The 16,994-nt window shown below is 37.7% G+C and overlaps 1 protein-coding gene across 9 annotated transcripts in view; it reads left to right on the top strand.

Moving 5' to 3' along the window:
* Positions 1-16,994, top strand: part of NAV3 (neuron navigator 3) — an 859,499-nt gene that overhangs the window by 625,298 nt on the left and 217,207 nt on the right. For all 9 annotated transcript variants that reach the window (XM_075066761.1, XM_075066765.1, XM_032798953.2 and 6 more), the window contains 2 exons: positions 6,669-6,741; positions 12,579-12,762. In XM_075066761.1, the coding sequence (XP_074922862.1) occupies positions 6,669-6,741; positions 12,579-12,762 (257 nt within the window). The remainder of the gene's footprint in view (positions 1-6,668; positions 6,742-12,578; positions 12,763-16,994) is intronic.

A 16,994-nucleotide genomic window follows, 5' to 3' on the forward strand; every position in this document is an offset into this window, starting at 1 on the left:
ATATGTGGCATTCCATGATTAGTTAGTTTCAGTAACTGCCAGAACAAATTTTCTCCATTTGCAAGCTGAAATTTTTTTCTTGCTGCTAGCCCTGTGAGCTCAAGGAGAAACCTGTAAGTCAAGCTATGTTCACCCTTCTCGTGCATCACACCTATAATAAAGTTTCTACAGATAAAGTCTTAGAGCAGTTATACCTTTGTTAACTAATTTCCCTTAGCTGTGCTGCAATTGGAGCTCAATAAGTGAATCAGAACAGAACCCAGCTCAATCTCCAAAGATGTGTTGGCGAACAGAAATAAAAGAAATAAAAATCTATTATATCATTAAAATAAAAATATATAATTTGGAAATATACACAGGGGAGCAGATCTGTATTAAGCAAGAAGATACCATATTTACAAAGACACCTCCATACTTCACTTCCAGGAATCCAGAACATAGCATGGCTGTTTAACAGAGACAGGCATGTAGGCAGTAATCACATTCTTTGTGTATGTTCTTTTAAGGTAAGGAAACTTTGCAGATTTTTGTCTGTGTGCTGTGAGCTTCAGAAGAAGGCATGCTAATCAAATGCAGAGATTTATCAGAGCTTTATATAAATATAAAAAAATACTGCTTTATTAGTCATTATTACTTGTCTTATGAGTACCTTGCAGTTCAATTTAAACTTGGAAGTGGAGAAAGCATTGTCTGCCAACCAAAGGAGATGAAAGTTAGTCTTAGTAATAGCAAAAACAATCATAATAAATAGACATATTCTATAGAGTGAGTCACTGATGAGTTTCAATCCCACAAATGAGCTATTCCCATAAATCTACTAACTGCTGGTATTAGGTATTGTCATTCATTTGTGGAGAAGTATCTGCTGTAGTTATTTATTTCTATAGAGCAGTGGTTCTCAAACTGTGGGTCATGACCCCATTATAATGGGGTCTCCAGGGCTGGCACTAGACTTGCTGGGGCCCAGGGCCAAAGCCCACTCACTGCCTAGGATCAAAGCCGAAGCTCAAGCCCCACTGCCTGAGTGATGGAGCTCAGATTTTGGCTTTGACCTCCTCTCCCTCCCCAACCCGGGGTGGTGGGGCTTGGGCAGGCTCAGGTTTCGGTTCCCTCTCCTGGGATCATGTAGTCATTTTTGTTGTCAGAAGGTGGTCACGGTGCAATGAAGTTTGAGATCCCCATTATAGAATACTAAAATGCCACAATGTTTCCCATAAAAAGTAGACAATATCTACAATGCTTTATTTGTTACAGCAGATTTTAATATCTATCTTCTTTAGCATTACACATAATAATTAGGTGTATCATATTTGTGATATTACTGAATATTTCTTAGAGATGGATAGGTCCTATCTACAATAGATCTGTATCTGAATTATGAACTCCCTAAATTTTGAGTGGTATTTAGATGTGGGGACTTGGTTGGATCCATTTCCAATATCTACAGTAAGCCTTGCCATCTGATATTTTTAAAGACTACAAACAAAAATAAAAGCATGCATTTTTTATAAGCAATTTTCAAAAATATAAAGATAAAAGACCTGATTTTTAGAAACAGCCTCTCGTTTTGTGGGAACAACTTTGCAGGCTCCATTAAATAAAATATAATTTGGACACTGCTATCTGATTGTGATCATGGAGCAGGTTGGTTTCTAAATTACAGAAGTTTTGTCTGAGTTTATGTATGTCCACAAAATTGGAGCCAGGTCTCAAAATCAGCCCCAGATATTGTTGAATTTTAAGAAAGAAGATTTATATTATTACAGAAACTTTTGGGCACTCTGAAAATTAATTTCATTGTCAAGCATACAGACTCATTGGTAGCACTAGATTTTGACATGGCATGTGTTTGCATCTATCTAATATATAGGCAATGAAGGATTTATTATATGGTTACCTATTCATCCCTGGCTTTTAATAAAGAGCTCTGTTTTGTAAATGATGTGATAAATTCTGAAGTGATGATTGAAAATACTGTTTAGTATACAGACTACCTGAATGTAAAGATTGTATAATATGTTGAGCCATTACTGTGGGATTCCGAAATCAAAATCTTTGTTTAAAAAACAATTATGGTTGTGAAGTGACAAAAATGTATTATTTTTATAAAATGGGCTGACCAACACTTTGGGAAATTAGTGACAATGGCGCAAAGTTGTTCACTGGAAGCCTGATCCTGCACGCATTTATATGTACACCTTTGTTGGCAGAATTGGGCCCATGTTTAGTGTTCCTGTGGAAATCAGTTTCCCTACCTGCAAATCTTGAGTACTACATTTCCTGAACTGGTTCTGTTAGGATTGCCAACCTGCACGGTTTCGCCAGGTGTCTCCCGGAATCGGACTCTATCTCTCGGAGGCTACTGAAGCCAAACCAGGAGATTTTAGGCTGCTAAAAGTCTGCTGGCGCACTGGGGCTAAGGCAGGCTCCCTGCCTGCCGTGGCCACACGATGTTCCCAGAAGTGGCTGGCACGTCCCTGCAGCCCCTGGTGGGGGGGGCCAGGAGGTCTCCACCCGCTGCTTTCATGCTGAGCGCTGACTTGGTGGCATCCATTGGCCATGAAGCCCAGCCAATGGAAGTGTGGGGACAGTGCCTGTGGGCGGAGGCAATGTGCAAAGCCGCCTGTCCCCTCAGCCCCCCAACCAGGGGCCACAGGGATGTCGTGCTGGCCGCTTCTATGAGAAACGTGGGGCCAGGGCAGGCAGGGAGCCTGCTTTAGCACCACTGTGCTGCTGATGGGAGCCACTTGAGGTAAGTGCTCCTTGGCCAGAGCCCACACCCCTCACCTCTTCCCACACCCCAACCCCCTGCCCCAGTCCTGAGCCTACTCCTGCACCCAAACTCCCTCCCGCACCCCAACATACTGCCCCAGCCTGATCCCGCTTCAGCACACAAACTCCCTCCCAGAACCTGCACCCTAATCCCCTGCCCCAGCCTGAGCCCCCTTCAACACCCAAACTCCTTCCCAGAGCCTGTACCCCCTCCTGCACCCCAACTCTCTGCCTGAGGTACAGCCTGAAGCTCCTTCCCATATTCCGAACCCCTTGGCCCCAGCCCAGAGCCTGCATCCTCTCCCACCCCAGCTCCCTGCCCCAGCCTGATGAAAGTGAGAGTGAGTGATGGAGGGAGGGGTGATGTAGTGAGTGGGGCAGGGCCTCAGGGCAGGGTAGGGGTTGGGGCAAGGGTATTTGGGTTTGTGTGATTAGACAGTTGGCAGCCCTAAGTTCTGTTCAGCTAGAATACCCTGTAACTTTAATTATATCTGTTATGCTAATGAGGACCATCATCCTTCTTAATAGTTAGGGCTAAAGTATTTTCTGTAAAGAAAGTGGGGCACAAAAAGTTTGGATATCTGGTGTTTGTGTCAGGTTTATATGACATGTATTATATTTGTCACAATGCAAAGACTGCACTTCCTGAGACATAAGCAGATAGAGTGCTACTTTCCACTCTTGGTGTGAAGCAAAGCTATGTCTCTGCCTATTTAACCCTATCACTAGCTACTTAAATAAAAATGGAGTTCAGAGATCCATACCACTCTTGATTGAAACAACATTTAGGAGTGGAAGTTGGTTGAGGTCTCTTAGAACTTTTGTAATTGCAAAATTATTCTCATCTGTTTGTAAGTTTGAATAAAAAGTATTTAGGGCTGTTGGGGTGTCAGTTCAAAGAATAACTGTGGTTAGCCAAGGCAAGAAGGCGGCAATTAAAGTAATGTTCATGGATACACTGAAAGCTTACAAATGGGAATACCTTAAAACAAACTTTTCTAGACTGGAAGAGAAAGAAAGTGAGTACTCCAAGAATGTATTAACCAGTATCTTATTGAATCTCTAACAGTTCTCTAAAGTTGTATTAAAATGCAATTATTGCCAGAAAACTGACTGTAAAAATTACATTTCAGGGCTCCCGATTTATTCTTCATCAATGACTCCCCCATATCAAACTTGCTCAATTTGCAAGTCAAAACAAGAACAGACTATAAGGCTAACCTGAAATCACAACCTATTGTCTGAAAGCCAGGCTGTGTTCTTATTGCTTCATATAATATCACCTACACTAATGGTTCTGGAATCATAGTTTACAGTTCTGTTTAGGAATCAGAAGCAAAATGGAATTTACTTTTTACTTCTGCAGCTAAGTTTAACAGATGTGGCATGCAAGACACAGGCTGTAAGGAGTAGACATATGAAGTAATTAGGTGACATTTTTATAGTTTCTTTTTTGACCATAATCACGCTTTAAAAAACTACCATTAGGGCTATTATATTTATGAAATATGCTTAGACTCCCAACTATATATACACACCACATAAAAATAACTAAGACACATTAGGTGACAGAGCCTGCAAGTGTTCCCAATAAATTAGTTCAGATTTTTATAGCCACAGTCTCCTGATCCCACTATAATGGGGATACGATTGCTACGAAATATGTCTCGATAACATCATATAGTGTGTCAAGAAACCTTGATTTAATTTTTTGTAGATAGGTGTTGCTGAACGTTCAGTCTAAGTCCCATTTTTTTTTTCCAATTTAATCTCCAGGACTTTCTATTAGGGTAGAATTTGCTTCTTTCAAATAGTTTAGTGTTTGAGCTGAAAGTTGAAAGATGAACTCAACTTTTTTATAGCTCATCTCTAGACAGATCTTGATCTGTGTTAAATTCCCTGATAAAGTTGAATTTCTTAAAGGTATTTTTGCATAAGGAATGAAAATTATATTGTTTAAGTGCCTCCTCCTGCACAAAAATTATGCCCAGGGATAAAGATGCTCACATTCAATTGTTTTCAAGATTTAGCCTTAAATGACCCAGTTTGTTTTTACCTTCTATGATGCCAAATGATCCCAAGTAAATTCCATTAACATCTTAGAAAATGGCAGAAATAATGGCCATATTCTGATCTGACAGTGATGTAAATATAGAGTAATTCCATTGACTTCATTGTTGTTACTCCAGATTTACTCTAGTGTAAACATATTTATTTTAAAAACTGTTAGCTAGCATATTATTTGTAGAAAAAAGGGACCTAGAAAAGAGATTATTCATCACTCCCTATATACCGTAGTAGCTCCTGAAAACTGTTTGATCAATCCATAAGGAACTTATGTTATCAATGTTTGTTTTCCGCAGCCTTAGCTTAGTGTAATTTGTTTTGGGTGAAGCACTGACATCTAGATTTTTGGCACATGTTCTCACCTTTAAAAACATTGCCCACTTGTTACAAGAGACTGTGTAGGTTTTAGAGAAAATTTCCTCAATGTGCACTTCTTGAAAGCAATCAGAAAGTTTCTGTTCATTTTATAAAATATTATTTTCAAATAGTAGGAAAGCTGCAGTCATGGGAGATATGCAGAATAATTTAAGGGCTTCCTCCTTATTTATTTGCATTGCTACTCAGGTAAATAGTGTTGTCTTAGTCTGGGAAAGAAATAATCTCTAGGTTAAGCACCTTTTAATCAGCTAATAATTTATCCCGCGTGTGCTTTGTGCATAGAAAAGTGTCAATAAATCTTACTGTAAAATGTGTGAATGTGCAAATGATGCCTGTTCAAAGAAAACAAAATTCATTGCATTTACCAGCTTACCTATAGGTTTGTATATTAAGACAAGGGTGACTCATTTTTTGATATGCTTTACAATTAGATGATGTAAACAATACATATTTTAAATAGGTTAAACCTTTTCTTTTATTTATGCAGTCTTCATCAACTTTTTTTAGTTGAAAACTTAAAGCCAATCTGCAGAAGACACTGGCACCATGTCATTTTGCCCATTTTTGATAGAAATTTAACCAGACAGATCAAATCATTGCTTGCCAAGTTATTTACTTAAAATGTGTTGTTTACTTTAATGTTTCAAGATTTCTGAAATATTAAAAACAAACACACACAACCAAGATCACGGTTTGGAACACACACAAAAACACGGTTTGGAACTTTCCATTTTCCTAACCTATTAAGAAAAAGTCATTACATTTATTCTGGGATTGTTCATTTTACAGGCAGAATTGTCATCGTTATATTGTTCTTGCTCTGTGCTTCTTTTCCTGTCATCTACAGCTGTGCTTGGTATCTGTGCAATGTGCTGGACCAACCATGGCAGGAGACATCATGATGACCTTTACTGAGGAAGTATATTTTAGAGAAACTTTAACATAAAATATACTAATAGATGAGTTTAAAAAAATTAAGAAAAAACAAACAAGGACTCTGCTGTGACATCATCATTTTCTTGAAATTACACTTCATCTCAGACAAATACTTTCTTTGGCACACTCGTTGAATGTTTTTGCTCACATTCTTTCATTAAGGCAGTCCCCTCCAGACACACGCGTAGTGTTTAATCCTCTATGGATGCTTTCATTGCTACTTATATGTAGTGTACAAAATCCATTTTTATGTTAAGTAGGTGGGTTGCTGATCTGTCAGCATGCCATTCTGGATCAGGCCTTTATGAATTGTTTTTTAAGCACCAAAGTGGACAATGAAAGCTTTATAGCAATGCTCCAATTAGCGGTAATCATTCTTCTTAAACTTTGGAAAAGAGCTGTAGTATGTGATGAATGTAAAGTATCCATTCTCTTTTTCTCCCTTCTCTGCATTCTCACTCTAGTACATTTTGTAAATAGCCTTAAATTGCTTGTTATTTCTGTTAATATTTCAGATTGAGAATGTTGATGTCTGCCTTAGCTTTCTCGCAGCCAGAGGAGTAAATGTTCAAGGTCTTTCTGCTGAAGGTAAGAAAAATACATCAACACAGATAATGGGATTCCTTTCTGAAAACTAATTTTCTTAATACAGATTACTTGCAACTAAACACCAAACTGAAGCTGCATTGAAATACACACACACATACACACATAGAGATGGGAGACAGAGAGACATGGTTTAAACTTCCTTTCCTGTTTAATTAAAAATTAAATCAGAAAATTCAATATGTATATGAAACTTGGGGCAATAATTTAAATTAGTAATTTACTTTACTGTATGTTGGTTCCTTTGACTTCAGTGAACGGTGATCCCTACTTTGCAAGATTTGCTAATTGTTCAGTTTTGCCTTAGCACAATTTACTGAAAGGTAGAAGGCCAAGTACTCTTTTGTCAGAGATGGCAAATGCAATCGTGTTTCATTGTATAAGGTACACAGCAAGAAATCTTTGAATGAGATCTTCTGTTCTATATTAAAGTTAACAGAGAGTTCTTATCTCACTATTTCCATCTCGATATGATCTTAGTAGGACAGTAACATTGCTATGTAAGTGCGCACATAAGTACAGCATATGGTGTCTTTGTCACATTATTACTCAGTTATCTGCTTAGGGGAAATTACTTCCTTAATTCAGAGTATTACATATTTAGTGCTGATATAATCTAGTCTCTATTATATCTATCCATCTGCTAATGAGAATACTTAGCATTTATATAATGCCTTTCATGTGAGGCTCTCAAAGTACTTTACAAATTGAATTGATTGTAAAGTATAATTTCGATATGAAATCATGGTGTTTTATGCTATCAAATGAGATAAAAGCCAATCATTTATTTAAAGGATAGTATATCATATCTACAGCATGCAGTAGCATGTTCTAGGTGCAAACACCTTCTTAATTCTATTCTTTGTTTAATAACAATGATCAGTGCACACTGAAATTCACTCCTGCATCTCTAACTTCTGCTTTGTTTGGATAACACACTGTCAGTACCGATAGCCTATTAAAAGTATAATATTAAAAACAGAAATATTTAAGACTTTCAGTCTTTGAAACCTAATTCTTCTTAAAATGGTGAGTACACATCTCAGTCCTTTTTTTTTTTTAAATTTGAATTTAATGCAATTGTCTGTTTTTTAAATATTAAAAAAATACATGTGATTGATAATATATTCTCACTGTTTGCAGCAGACAGATGGCTTTTCTCACTATTTTAGAGAAAGACGGGCTTGATCCAGTATTTCCAAGACTGTTATTTAAGCCAGTGGGAGTTTTCAGTGCTCAAGTAGTGTAGGATCAGGGTGTTAGTATATAAAGATTCTGGGTGAAATTTTGGCCCTGTTAAGTCAATGGCAAAACTCCCATTGACTTCAGTGACAACAAGATTTCACTCTCTGTTTACTAGAGTAGCAAACACATTACAAATATTGCATTATCATCTAGAGTTCTATAATCACTGCATTTTGATTATTTATTCCCTGTGGCTGTCATGAGCCAATAATTCATAATGTATATTATAAAACAGGGATGCTGAATTAAATGCTCTAATAAGAGACAGTCCACTGGGGTCACTGAAGGCATCCTTTCAAACAAACAAACAAACAATGATGCTAACTGAATCTAGCAATACTTGAAAGGCAAAGCCACGGATATACCCTTCTCTTTGATTACATAATGCACTAGCATTTTTGTCCTGCTTAAGTCAGTATACAGCAAAATGGAGAAGTTCTAAAATGACATATAATGTATTGTCATTATATCTTCATTTCTGTAAATTTTTGGTAATGTTGTCCCTTTTTATTTTAAATTCTGTTGTGTCCCTAGTTTTGGTGTTTCACTCTAAAACAATTATTTTGTATTAGAAAACATCTAAATTCTCTCCTAGCAATTCTGTGTTCTGTTGAAACCATAAATAATAATGATAATAAAAAAATAAGGCACAAAGTTCCTTCCAAAGAACACTGATGACACGAACTTTGAGTATTAAAATAAGGTTAAAAATCCTTGGGCAATATTATGCTTTCAGTCACACTAGTATAAATCTGGAGTAAGTCCTTTGAGACTATTTAATTAAATGAATTTACTCCAGATTTACATCAGCGTGACTGAGAGCAAAAGGTTGACTCCCTTACGTTTATTTCTTTAGCATGAACTAAATGTAGTACTGTACTACCATTCCTTTTTAGGAGAGGTAATTAAGGAAAAGTGAAATGTAATTCATCCATTTTTCCTTAATAAATGCAACTTGAACTTTTAAGAGACTCTTGCACTCATTTGTTCAAATATTTATGTTTAAAGCTCATTATCTGGATTTTATAAACTAGTAAGTCTGTTTCTTGTAATAGGCTTTGGTGAATGGTGGGTTATTCATCAGTGCATGCTGCAAACAGTCACAGGAGTAGTGTAAATGAGCAGCACTCACCCCTGCAGCACCTCCTGTTGGTTGCTTCAGGGAATTAGCTCAGTTTGCAGCCAGGAGAACCCTCTGCAGGCCAGTGATCCATCTGTCCTCTGCTACTGGCCCCATGTCCCTCCCTGGACCCCAATGCCCCTTTTACATAGGGTGCTGCCCCCTGGCAGTAACCCCTTTTTCTTAGAGTTTCCCCTCCGTGGGATCACCCCACCCTCTGTCCCCACTTTGCTTCACTGTAGGCTACTGCCAGTCATTGTCTAGCCCCACACCCTGGGGCAGACTGTAGTATCAGCCACTCATCAGCAGCAAAGGGGTTTGGACCTGCTGCCTTGGCCTACCCCTAGGTTGCACCCTGCAACCCCAGTACCTCTTGGCCTAATCCAAGGCCACAGCCTGGTGCTTTCCAGGCAAGAGCTCCCCAGCTCCTCTGCCTTTCCCCAGCACTGCTTTACTCTAGGTACCTTGTCTGGTTTCTCAGGAGACAGACCCTTCCCCCTCTACAGGCAGAGGAAGACTCTGCTTGCCCTTGGCTTCCCTGGCCTTCTTCTTAGGCCCTGTCACTCAGTTTGGGGCATGGCCCCAGCTGCTGCCACTTCCCCCAATCAGCCCAGTCCAAAAGGCTGCTTTCTCGGGCCTCAGCCCCTTATCCAGGGCTGTTTTAACCCCTTCAGGGCCGGAGCAGAGATCCACTCTGCTACAGCAGTAAAACCTAATATCTTAACAAAGGGTTTCACAACCAGCTGCCACCTGATTTGACATTTGAAAAAGGAGATACTGAACAGAAGAAATTTTAAAAACTGTATTGTACAGTCACCACTGGAGAACCCAAAGGATAATAAAGAATAAAACAGTAGCAGCAAAAGGTAATTTTTCTTTTCCAAGTGTAAATATATACATATCTAGAAAATGCTTTTGGGTTCTTCAGTGGTCAGAGAATCTTAGCAACTTCACAGGTTTGAAAGTATGGTAATAAAAATAATTCGTTTCATTCTCTGCGTTTTTTCCAAAATCCCTGCATTATGAAGTACGCACCTAGCTACACATATTTTGGGGTCTTATTGTAGCACCCTGTTTTTAGCTGTTCAATTTTTTTTAACTTTCACTTTCTACTGGGAAAAAAGTTAACTGTAATGCTGCTGCCAGCAATTTGAGTTATAACATTATTTAATCTGATTATCTAAGGGGGAGACAAGACGATCACATCATTATTCAGCATTGCATCAGGTGTAATCAGAAAATAAATTGGAAACTGTTAGGGAGAATTTATTAGGAGGGGGGCAACTGTTCTGGAAATGATAAGAAATAATTATTCATATTACTAATGGCCTGTTAGCTCATTTTGACATACAGATTCTCCCTTTCTACAGAAACTTGTGAAAAGCTGTTGGTCTCATCAAACTGATAAAAGATAAAGTTCAAAACTGATCATATCCTGCTTTAGAAATAAAAATAAATATGGTTTAAGATGGAGGTGGTAGGCGAGTGGGTGTGTTTAGCTTAAAAACAGATGGAGTTTGTTTTTTCAAAGAGAAGATTCTTCTTTTATTAATCATTTCAGGTCACAAAATGTAGCCTGTTGCTATAAAATGACCAATAAACAAACCAATATCAGGTACAGAAAATAATTTTAAAGTAGAATTATGCTTAAAATATCATCCGTGAGGTTGTCTTTTGGAAGAATGTTCTTTTTGTTTCACTGTTTTTTAAATGGAGCCCACTTGCCTGAACAACAAGCCTAGTCTGACTTTAAAAGTCATGGGTTCTGAAAAGAACATCACATGTAGGAAATGTTCTTCTGTACAGCTCTGGTGGTTCCATGGGAAGCTGAAGATCTTATGGCAATTTTCATAGTGTTCTGTTCAAATTCCCTCTCATTAAAATAGGCTCTAATATCTAAGGCAGTGTTTGCTATTGTTTAATGGAACAAATGCAGGTTGGCTGCTATTTTTTTGCCAACACATTTGTGTATGTGCCAGTAGCTGAATTATTCCTTCTTAAAGAGAAAGAAAATAGTTTGCTAAGGATATGACTGCGAAAATGTTTATATAAATTCTGTTCTAAAAAATTCATTAAGAAGTGCTGTAAAGCTCCTGCACTTTAATACATCTAAATTTGAAGGGATAATGGAGGAACTAGAATCTCCCACACATCCTTGCAAGACAATTTAGTTTCCTGTGCTCAGTACTGTCCATTCCTAGGACACTACTCTTTTCTCCATCAGATCTTTCCACAATACTTTATACGTCCACAGTGCATACTAGAATTTGGTCAACTAACAATGGATAGATGGGGTGGGGGATAGCCAAATAGAGTGGCTGTGTATTTATATAGAAGTAAAAGGTGTATGTATATATATTACTAGTATCTCTGTCACCCACCATTTGAATATTCCTTCTCGTTTTAGATTGTACATTCTTCAGAGATGAGACAATGTCTTTCTGCACGTGGATAATGTGTAGCCTATAGCCAAAATATAAATAATAACAAAGCACATACAATATACTGTATTTCCCAGTAGAAATTAAAAAAAGACTGACATTAGGAGTAATTACAGTAGAGGTGTAAAATTAATTCTGAACTAGAATGAAAGAAGATTGCAACCACCTTTGTGGAAGGATTATTGGTTGCAGTTTTGATGCAGTATGTCTTGGGGTTGGGGAACTGTTTTGTCTAATTCACATTCTCTAGCGGTGTGGACAATGGCTGAAAAATGGGGATATAGGGCTCAATCCGCTCAAATGCTTAATCTCTCCAGCCGGACAGCATAGCTAGTTCATATACAGTCTTTCCTGCAAACCCTGCACCGAGGTTCTATCAGAGTGTTGTGCCTGTGATGACCCCAAATTGATTAGTAACTTGCTAGTTTTCAAATATCTGTCAACTATTTTGGGCTTTATCCTGAGAGATTTTTTTCTTTAAAGATATTTTAACTACATTTTAATCAAACCTTGTTGGATTGGGAGAATTTTGTTTAAGAAATATAAGTAACTTTTTTGCAGTTGTACTCCTGTCCCCCGTACCTCTCACAACTCTTTATACTGATTTTGGGCAGAGGGAATGCATTGATTTCACATTCGCTGCAGATCACTTGAGCTCTTTAGGGCTGTATTGCGTTAGAAACTTTACCTGTGTTTGTGTTCATGTATGTTCATGTCTAATCATGGTAGACAGATGTGTAGTACAGTGTTAAGAACAATCTGCTACCATGTTTGCAAACCTCCAGAAATGGAGATGCTACATAAGAAGTAATGACTGATAATTAAGCAGTAATTGTAAGAACAATGCAATTAAGCAATAGTGATACCTAATATGTTGCTTGAATACATATAAACACATGTGTATATATACATTTATCTATATGTGTATATAGACACACACACATATATATACACACCTACGCATACAAAAGTGAGGGCCTAACCCTGGTATCTTCACTTTTTTTTTTTAATAGAAATAAGGAATGGAAATTTGAAAGCCATTTTAGGACTGTTTTTCAGTTTGTCTCGGTACAAACAGCAGCAGCACCATCAGCAACAATATTACCAGTCTTTGGTAGAGTTACAACAGCACGTCTCTCATTCTTCCTCTCCCGCTGAAATCAGCCAATCCAAAACACAGCAAGATATGCAGTCCAGGTAGGTCAAAGTATTTTTCTCAGCTAAAAGGGCCTTTTTATTTGTCTGTTTAAAAAAAGGCCTCACACTCTCTCTGTTTGGACAGAAATTTGTAGAGGGTCAAGAGCAGAAAAAGCTTGTCACTAACTAACTATTTAAAAGCCTTTAGCATTTTACATAGCTATTACTTTGCTATACATAAGTGCACCACGAATATTTTATGTGCCAGGGTGGTTTAGTAGTTGTATTCCTTTGGAACAGAGCTGGATGAATAGTGTAGGTTTATCACCAATATTTGGTTGAATTTTTGAATATTTTTTGACTGTGTTCATGCACTTTTGTGTTTGCTGTGTAAATGTTCTGGAAGATGACTTTAACAGGCCTGGATGTTACAGGGAACAGCACATATCCATGGAAAGCAAATGATGAATTTGTTCACAGGAGTATCTCACCGGAACCTTAATTCTTAGTGCTAAACTCATCCACTTGAGGAAAAGAAACAATACTGAGTCATATGTGTGCCTAAGCAAAACCAGCTAACACATCTCATATGTAGTATATTGGCAACTTGCAATGAATTTCACATGCTTACTCTCAACAGTGAGAGGCATTTGCCTAACTATGCAGTGAATAATTCCAAATAATGAATAAACAAGAAAAAATATGAAGCTATTGGAAAACAGCTCACAACAAACAAGCTCCCCTATGCTTTATTTTCAGCGAATTATGTACATAGTCTGCGTGAGTGGTTTACACTTTTTTTCTTTTAAAGGGTCAGAAGGCTTTTCTCAGTGTTTTGTCGTAAGGATTTGGTTTAAGTGTTAGGTATCGAAACCCATCGAATTCACAGCGATGGAGTTTTTAGCTGTTGCACTCCAATGGTTTCACAGTGTAGCTGAAAAACATATTATGAAAGGGGTTTTATATATTGACTGGGGCATGCGAACTATGTTTTAAGCACAAATATGTCCTTCATTTGAAAACACATTAACACTATTAACCTTACTGGAAAAAGCAAAAGATAGTACAGACAGCACATACATAAACTCATATGAACTGCAGCCTTTAGACCAGAGCGTTAATCTTGTAAAAGTTCAGTTTTGTTTTGCTTCATCTATTTATTTGTTTGTTCGAATGATAGCTGCTTAATATGTGAACCATGACACCTGGAAAAATATGATATGTTTCACTCAATACTAGATTGTCAAAGTATCAGAATGCACTAAAAATGTGTTGGTACTTATATTCATTCACATTTACAAATCCTTAAACCATTTTGTTCCCCCTACCTTAATGTTTAGGATAAATGTGTTTCCTCATCTGCTGAGAAATTGTCTTATCAGATTTCAGCTCAGTGGAAATTTTTGCCTTGAAATTATGAATGCAGTAAAAAGTTTGCAGTGGAAGTGCTGGTTGGGGCATTTTGACTGTCTTATCTCATTTGAAAGGCTAAGAAAATTCAGAAATCATATTGTTTGGACTTGCCTTGGATATCAGTTTCAAAAGCACTGATCTTTTTTTGCCTTCCACTGAAAATTAAACTATATGCAGTTGTTGTTTTTTTTTCTTGTAGAGCTCTAATTTAAACACAAAACTGATCCTGAAAGATGCTGGAAATAACCTGATAATTGAGAGTGCGCACCACCTCACAGGAGGCAGTCAGTATCTCATAATATTGGGCCCTATGTACCTTTGCTTTTCACAAAATAAAGACTTTGCTTTTTTCAATTTTGCCTTTCCCCTTGTGCTGGAAGTGACTTTGAATGAGGTTCCCCGTGTACTCAGTGTTCAGCACTCTGACAAATAGTAAGCCTTTGCTGTTGATACACTTCACACCTTGTATAATAAAAGAATTGGAAGGTTTATTATAAAGCAAGTTGTCAGGCATAGGCAGCAGTATGTCTGTATTCCTTCCTCCTCTTCAGCACCACTTTATATGCAGCATGTACATATGTGATTGTCTGAGAGACTTTGAAGGGAAAATCAAAATGTTATAAAGGATTTGGAAGAGGGTTATTACATTCTATTACCCTGTCCTTTGCTCAAAGCAGCAGGTAAAGGGTTAATTTTGGACAGGGTGCCTTTCATTAGTCATCATCCAAGATTTCAAAGTTTTTTGAACCAGCCGTCTCCCTGTGCTTCTTTTCTCCATTGCTACAACTTGAACTGCCCTGTGGTGTCCTTTTGGAATACTGGCATGATGCTAGTGTTCCTAGCCAAAGCAGCGGATCAAAAGATGGATACAATAAATGCAAAGATCCTCCCCTTGGTTCTGTTGACTATGTATGCCTCCTTATGTTGAGAGCCGTGATTATGATGTATTCAGAGCCCTGATGGCTCATGCCCTCTTGAAGGATAAGAAGTACAAAGAGTTGAAGCAAGTTTAGCTAGAAGTTCTGACCAAGTGAGAGGTCACTACTTCACTTAGAGTATGTCTACGCTGCAATTAAAAACGTGTGGCTGGTCCATGCCTACTGACTCAGGCTTGCAGGATTCTGGGTAAGGGATTGTTTAATTGCGGTATAGATGTCTGGGCTTAGACTGGAGACTGGGCTCTAGGATCCTGCAAGGTGAGAGGGTCCCTGAGCTTGGGCTGCTGCCTGAGCCCAAACATCTACACCTCAGTTAAACAGCCCCATAGCCCAAGACCCACAAGCCTGAGAAAGTTGGCATGGGCCAGCCATGGGTGCCTGATCGCAGTGTAGACAAACCCTTTGTGTCCTCTGCCTGAGATCCTATTGGCTGTATTGCTTCATTCCTTTACTAAATCTGTGCACACTAGATTTGGTACCTGAATTTCCCTTGTATCACCTCTGTAGTTTCCCATTTGGTTAACAGAAAACAAGAATTCAGTTATTATATTCACACTTACAGAAATTTGATCTCATTCCCCCAGAGATCACCTGCAATCTCATCCATCTCTTGAACTTTTTATGAAGGAGATAACATTACAACATCTCTTAGTATTTTGCAGAATAGTTTTAGTGACCAAGACTCAGGCACGTGGTTCTGAATGCTTTCTAGATCAAAGATTACCTGTAATATTTCCCTACAAATACTTGCCTTTATCTTGTTCAGCTAGTAGTTTAAGAACCTATAGAACTTAGAAGAACTGACATCATGGGAAAGTCTAGTATATTTATCAAAGTTAACACTTTTATTTTGTTGTTGGTATGGAGGAACAACAGGACATTGTCATATAATAATGAGCCTCTAGTACTGAGAAAAAGAATTGGTGCTCTTGAAAAATCTGCATGGAGAAATATCTATCTATCTATCTATCTGACACACAGCAGCACTTTATTTGCTTGACCATGATTTTATTTATTCTAGATATATTTTCTTTTTTTTTCCCATCAAAAGCAAATAATTTTAAGTGTTTTCCCACATAAATTGTGGGTTTTCATCTAAAACTAAGTGACTGGCAGCTTCCATCACAACATATAAGTTTCTTTGCATCTTGACGCACAATGAACTTGATCCAAGGCACATTGACATTAATGGAGAGATTTCTGTTGATTTCAGTGGGATCAGATCCTTCATTCCTGTTCACTCAAAACTTCCATTAAAGTCTCTGGCAGATATATGTGCAAAAATAAAAATAGCACTGGGCTTATTGAGTTAGATGTTGCTTGCCTAGAAGCTCAAGATGAATTAACATTAATGTTTCCACCTAAAACATAAACATTGACATATTTTTGACAAATAATTTTTAACATAGAGACTTAAAACTTGCCTAGTTCATTAAATGGTAATAGAGTCTCAGTAAAATGTAACATAAATTTGCCTTGCGTTGTTCCTTTTTTCTGTATTATCAGAAGAAATTAACCTGATCCAATAATCTATCTAGTGGAGTTCACTAGATTGTGTAGTTCTATCCCCCCATACCTGATCTTCATCTTAAAGATGATTCTCATAAATATAAAGTATTGTTGTAAGTCTTCCTTGCAGCTATTACTTGAATATTTTCTTGCTTAACCTGATCCAATCTCGTTAAGAGTTCCTATCTTTAGGTAATGTTTAATGCTCTGAAAAAGTCTGTCAGTTAGAAAATGAAGGTTAGCACATTATTCATGTCAATATTAGGGACACATTCATAACATTTTTTGTCTTCAGCAAATGTATGCAATACATATTTTCTATTCTCTGAAGCCTATGAACCATTTTTACCCAGGAAAAATTCCCACTGATTTTTGGATCAGGATTATAGGATTGGCTCTTAGTGTGGCAGAGACAGGATAACTAATATTTGA

The sequence above is a fragment of the Chelonoidis abingdonii genome, chromosome 1 (genome assembly GCF_003597395.2).
Source record: "Chelonoidis abingdonii isolate Lonesome George chromosome 1, CheloAbing_2.0, whole genome shotgun sequence".
Taxonomy (NCBI): domain Eukaryota; kingdom Metazoa; phylum Chordata; order Testudines; family Testudinidae; genus Chelonoidis; species Chelonoidis abingdonii.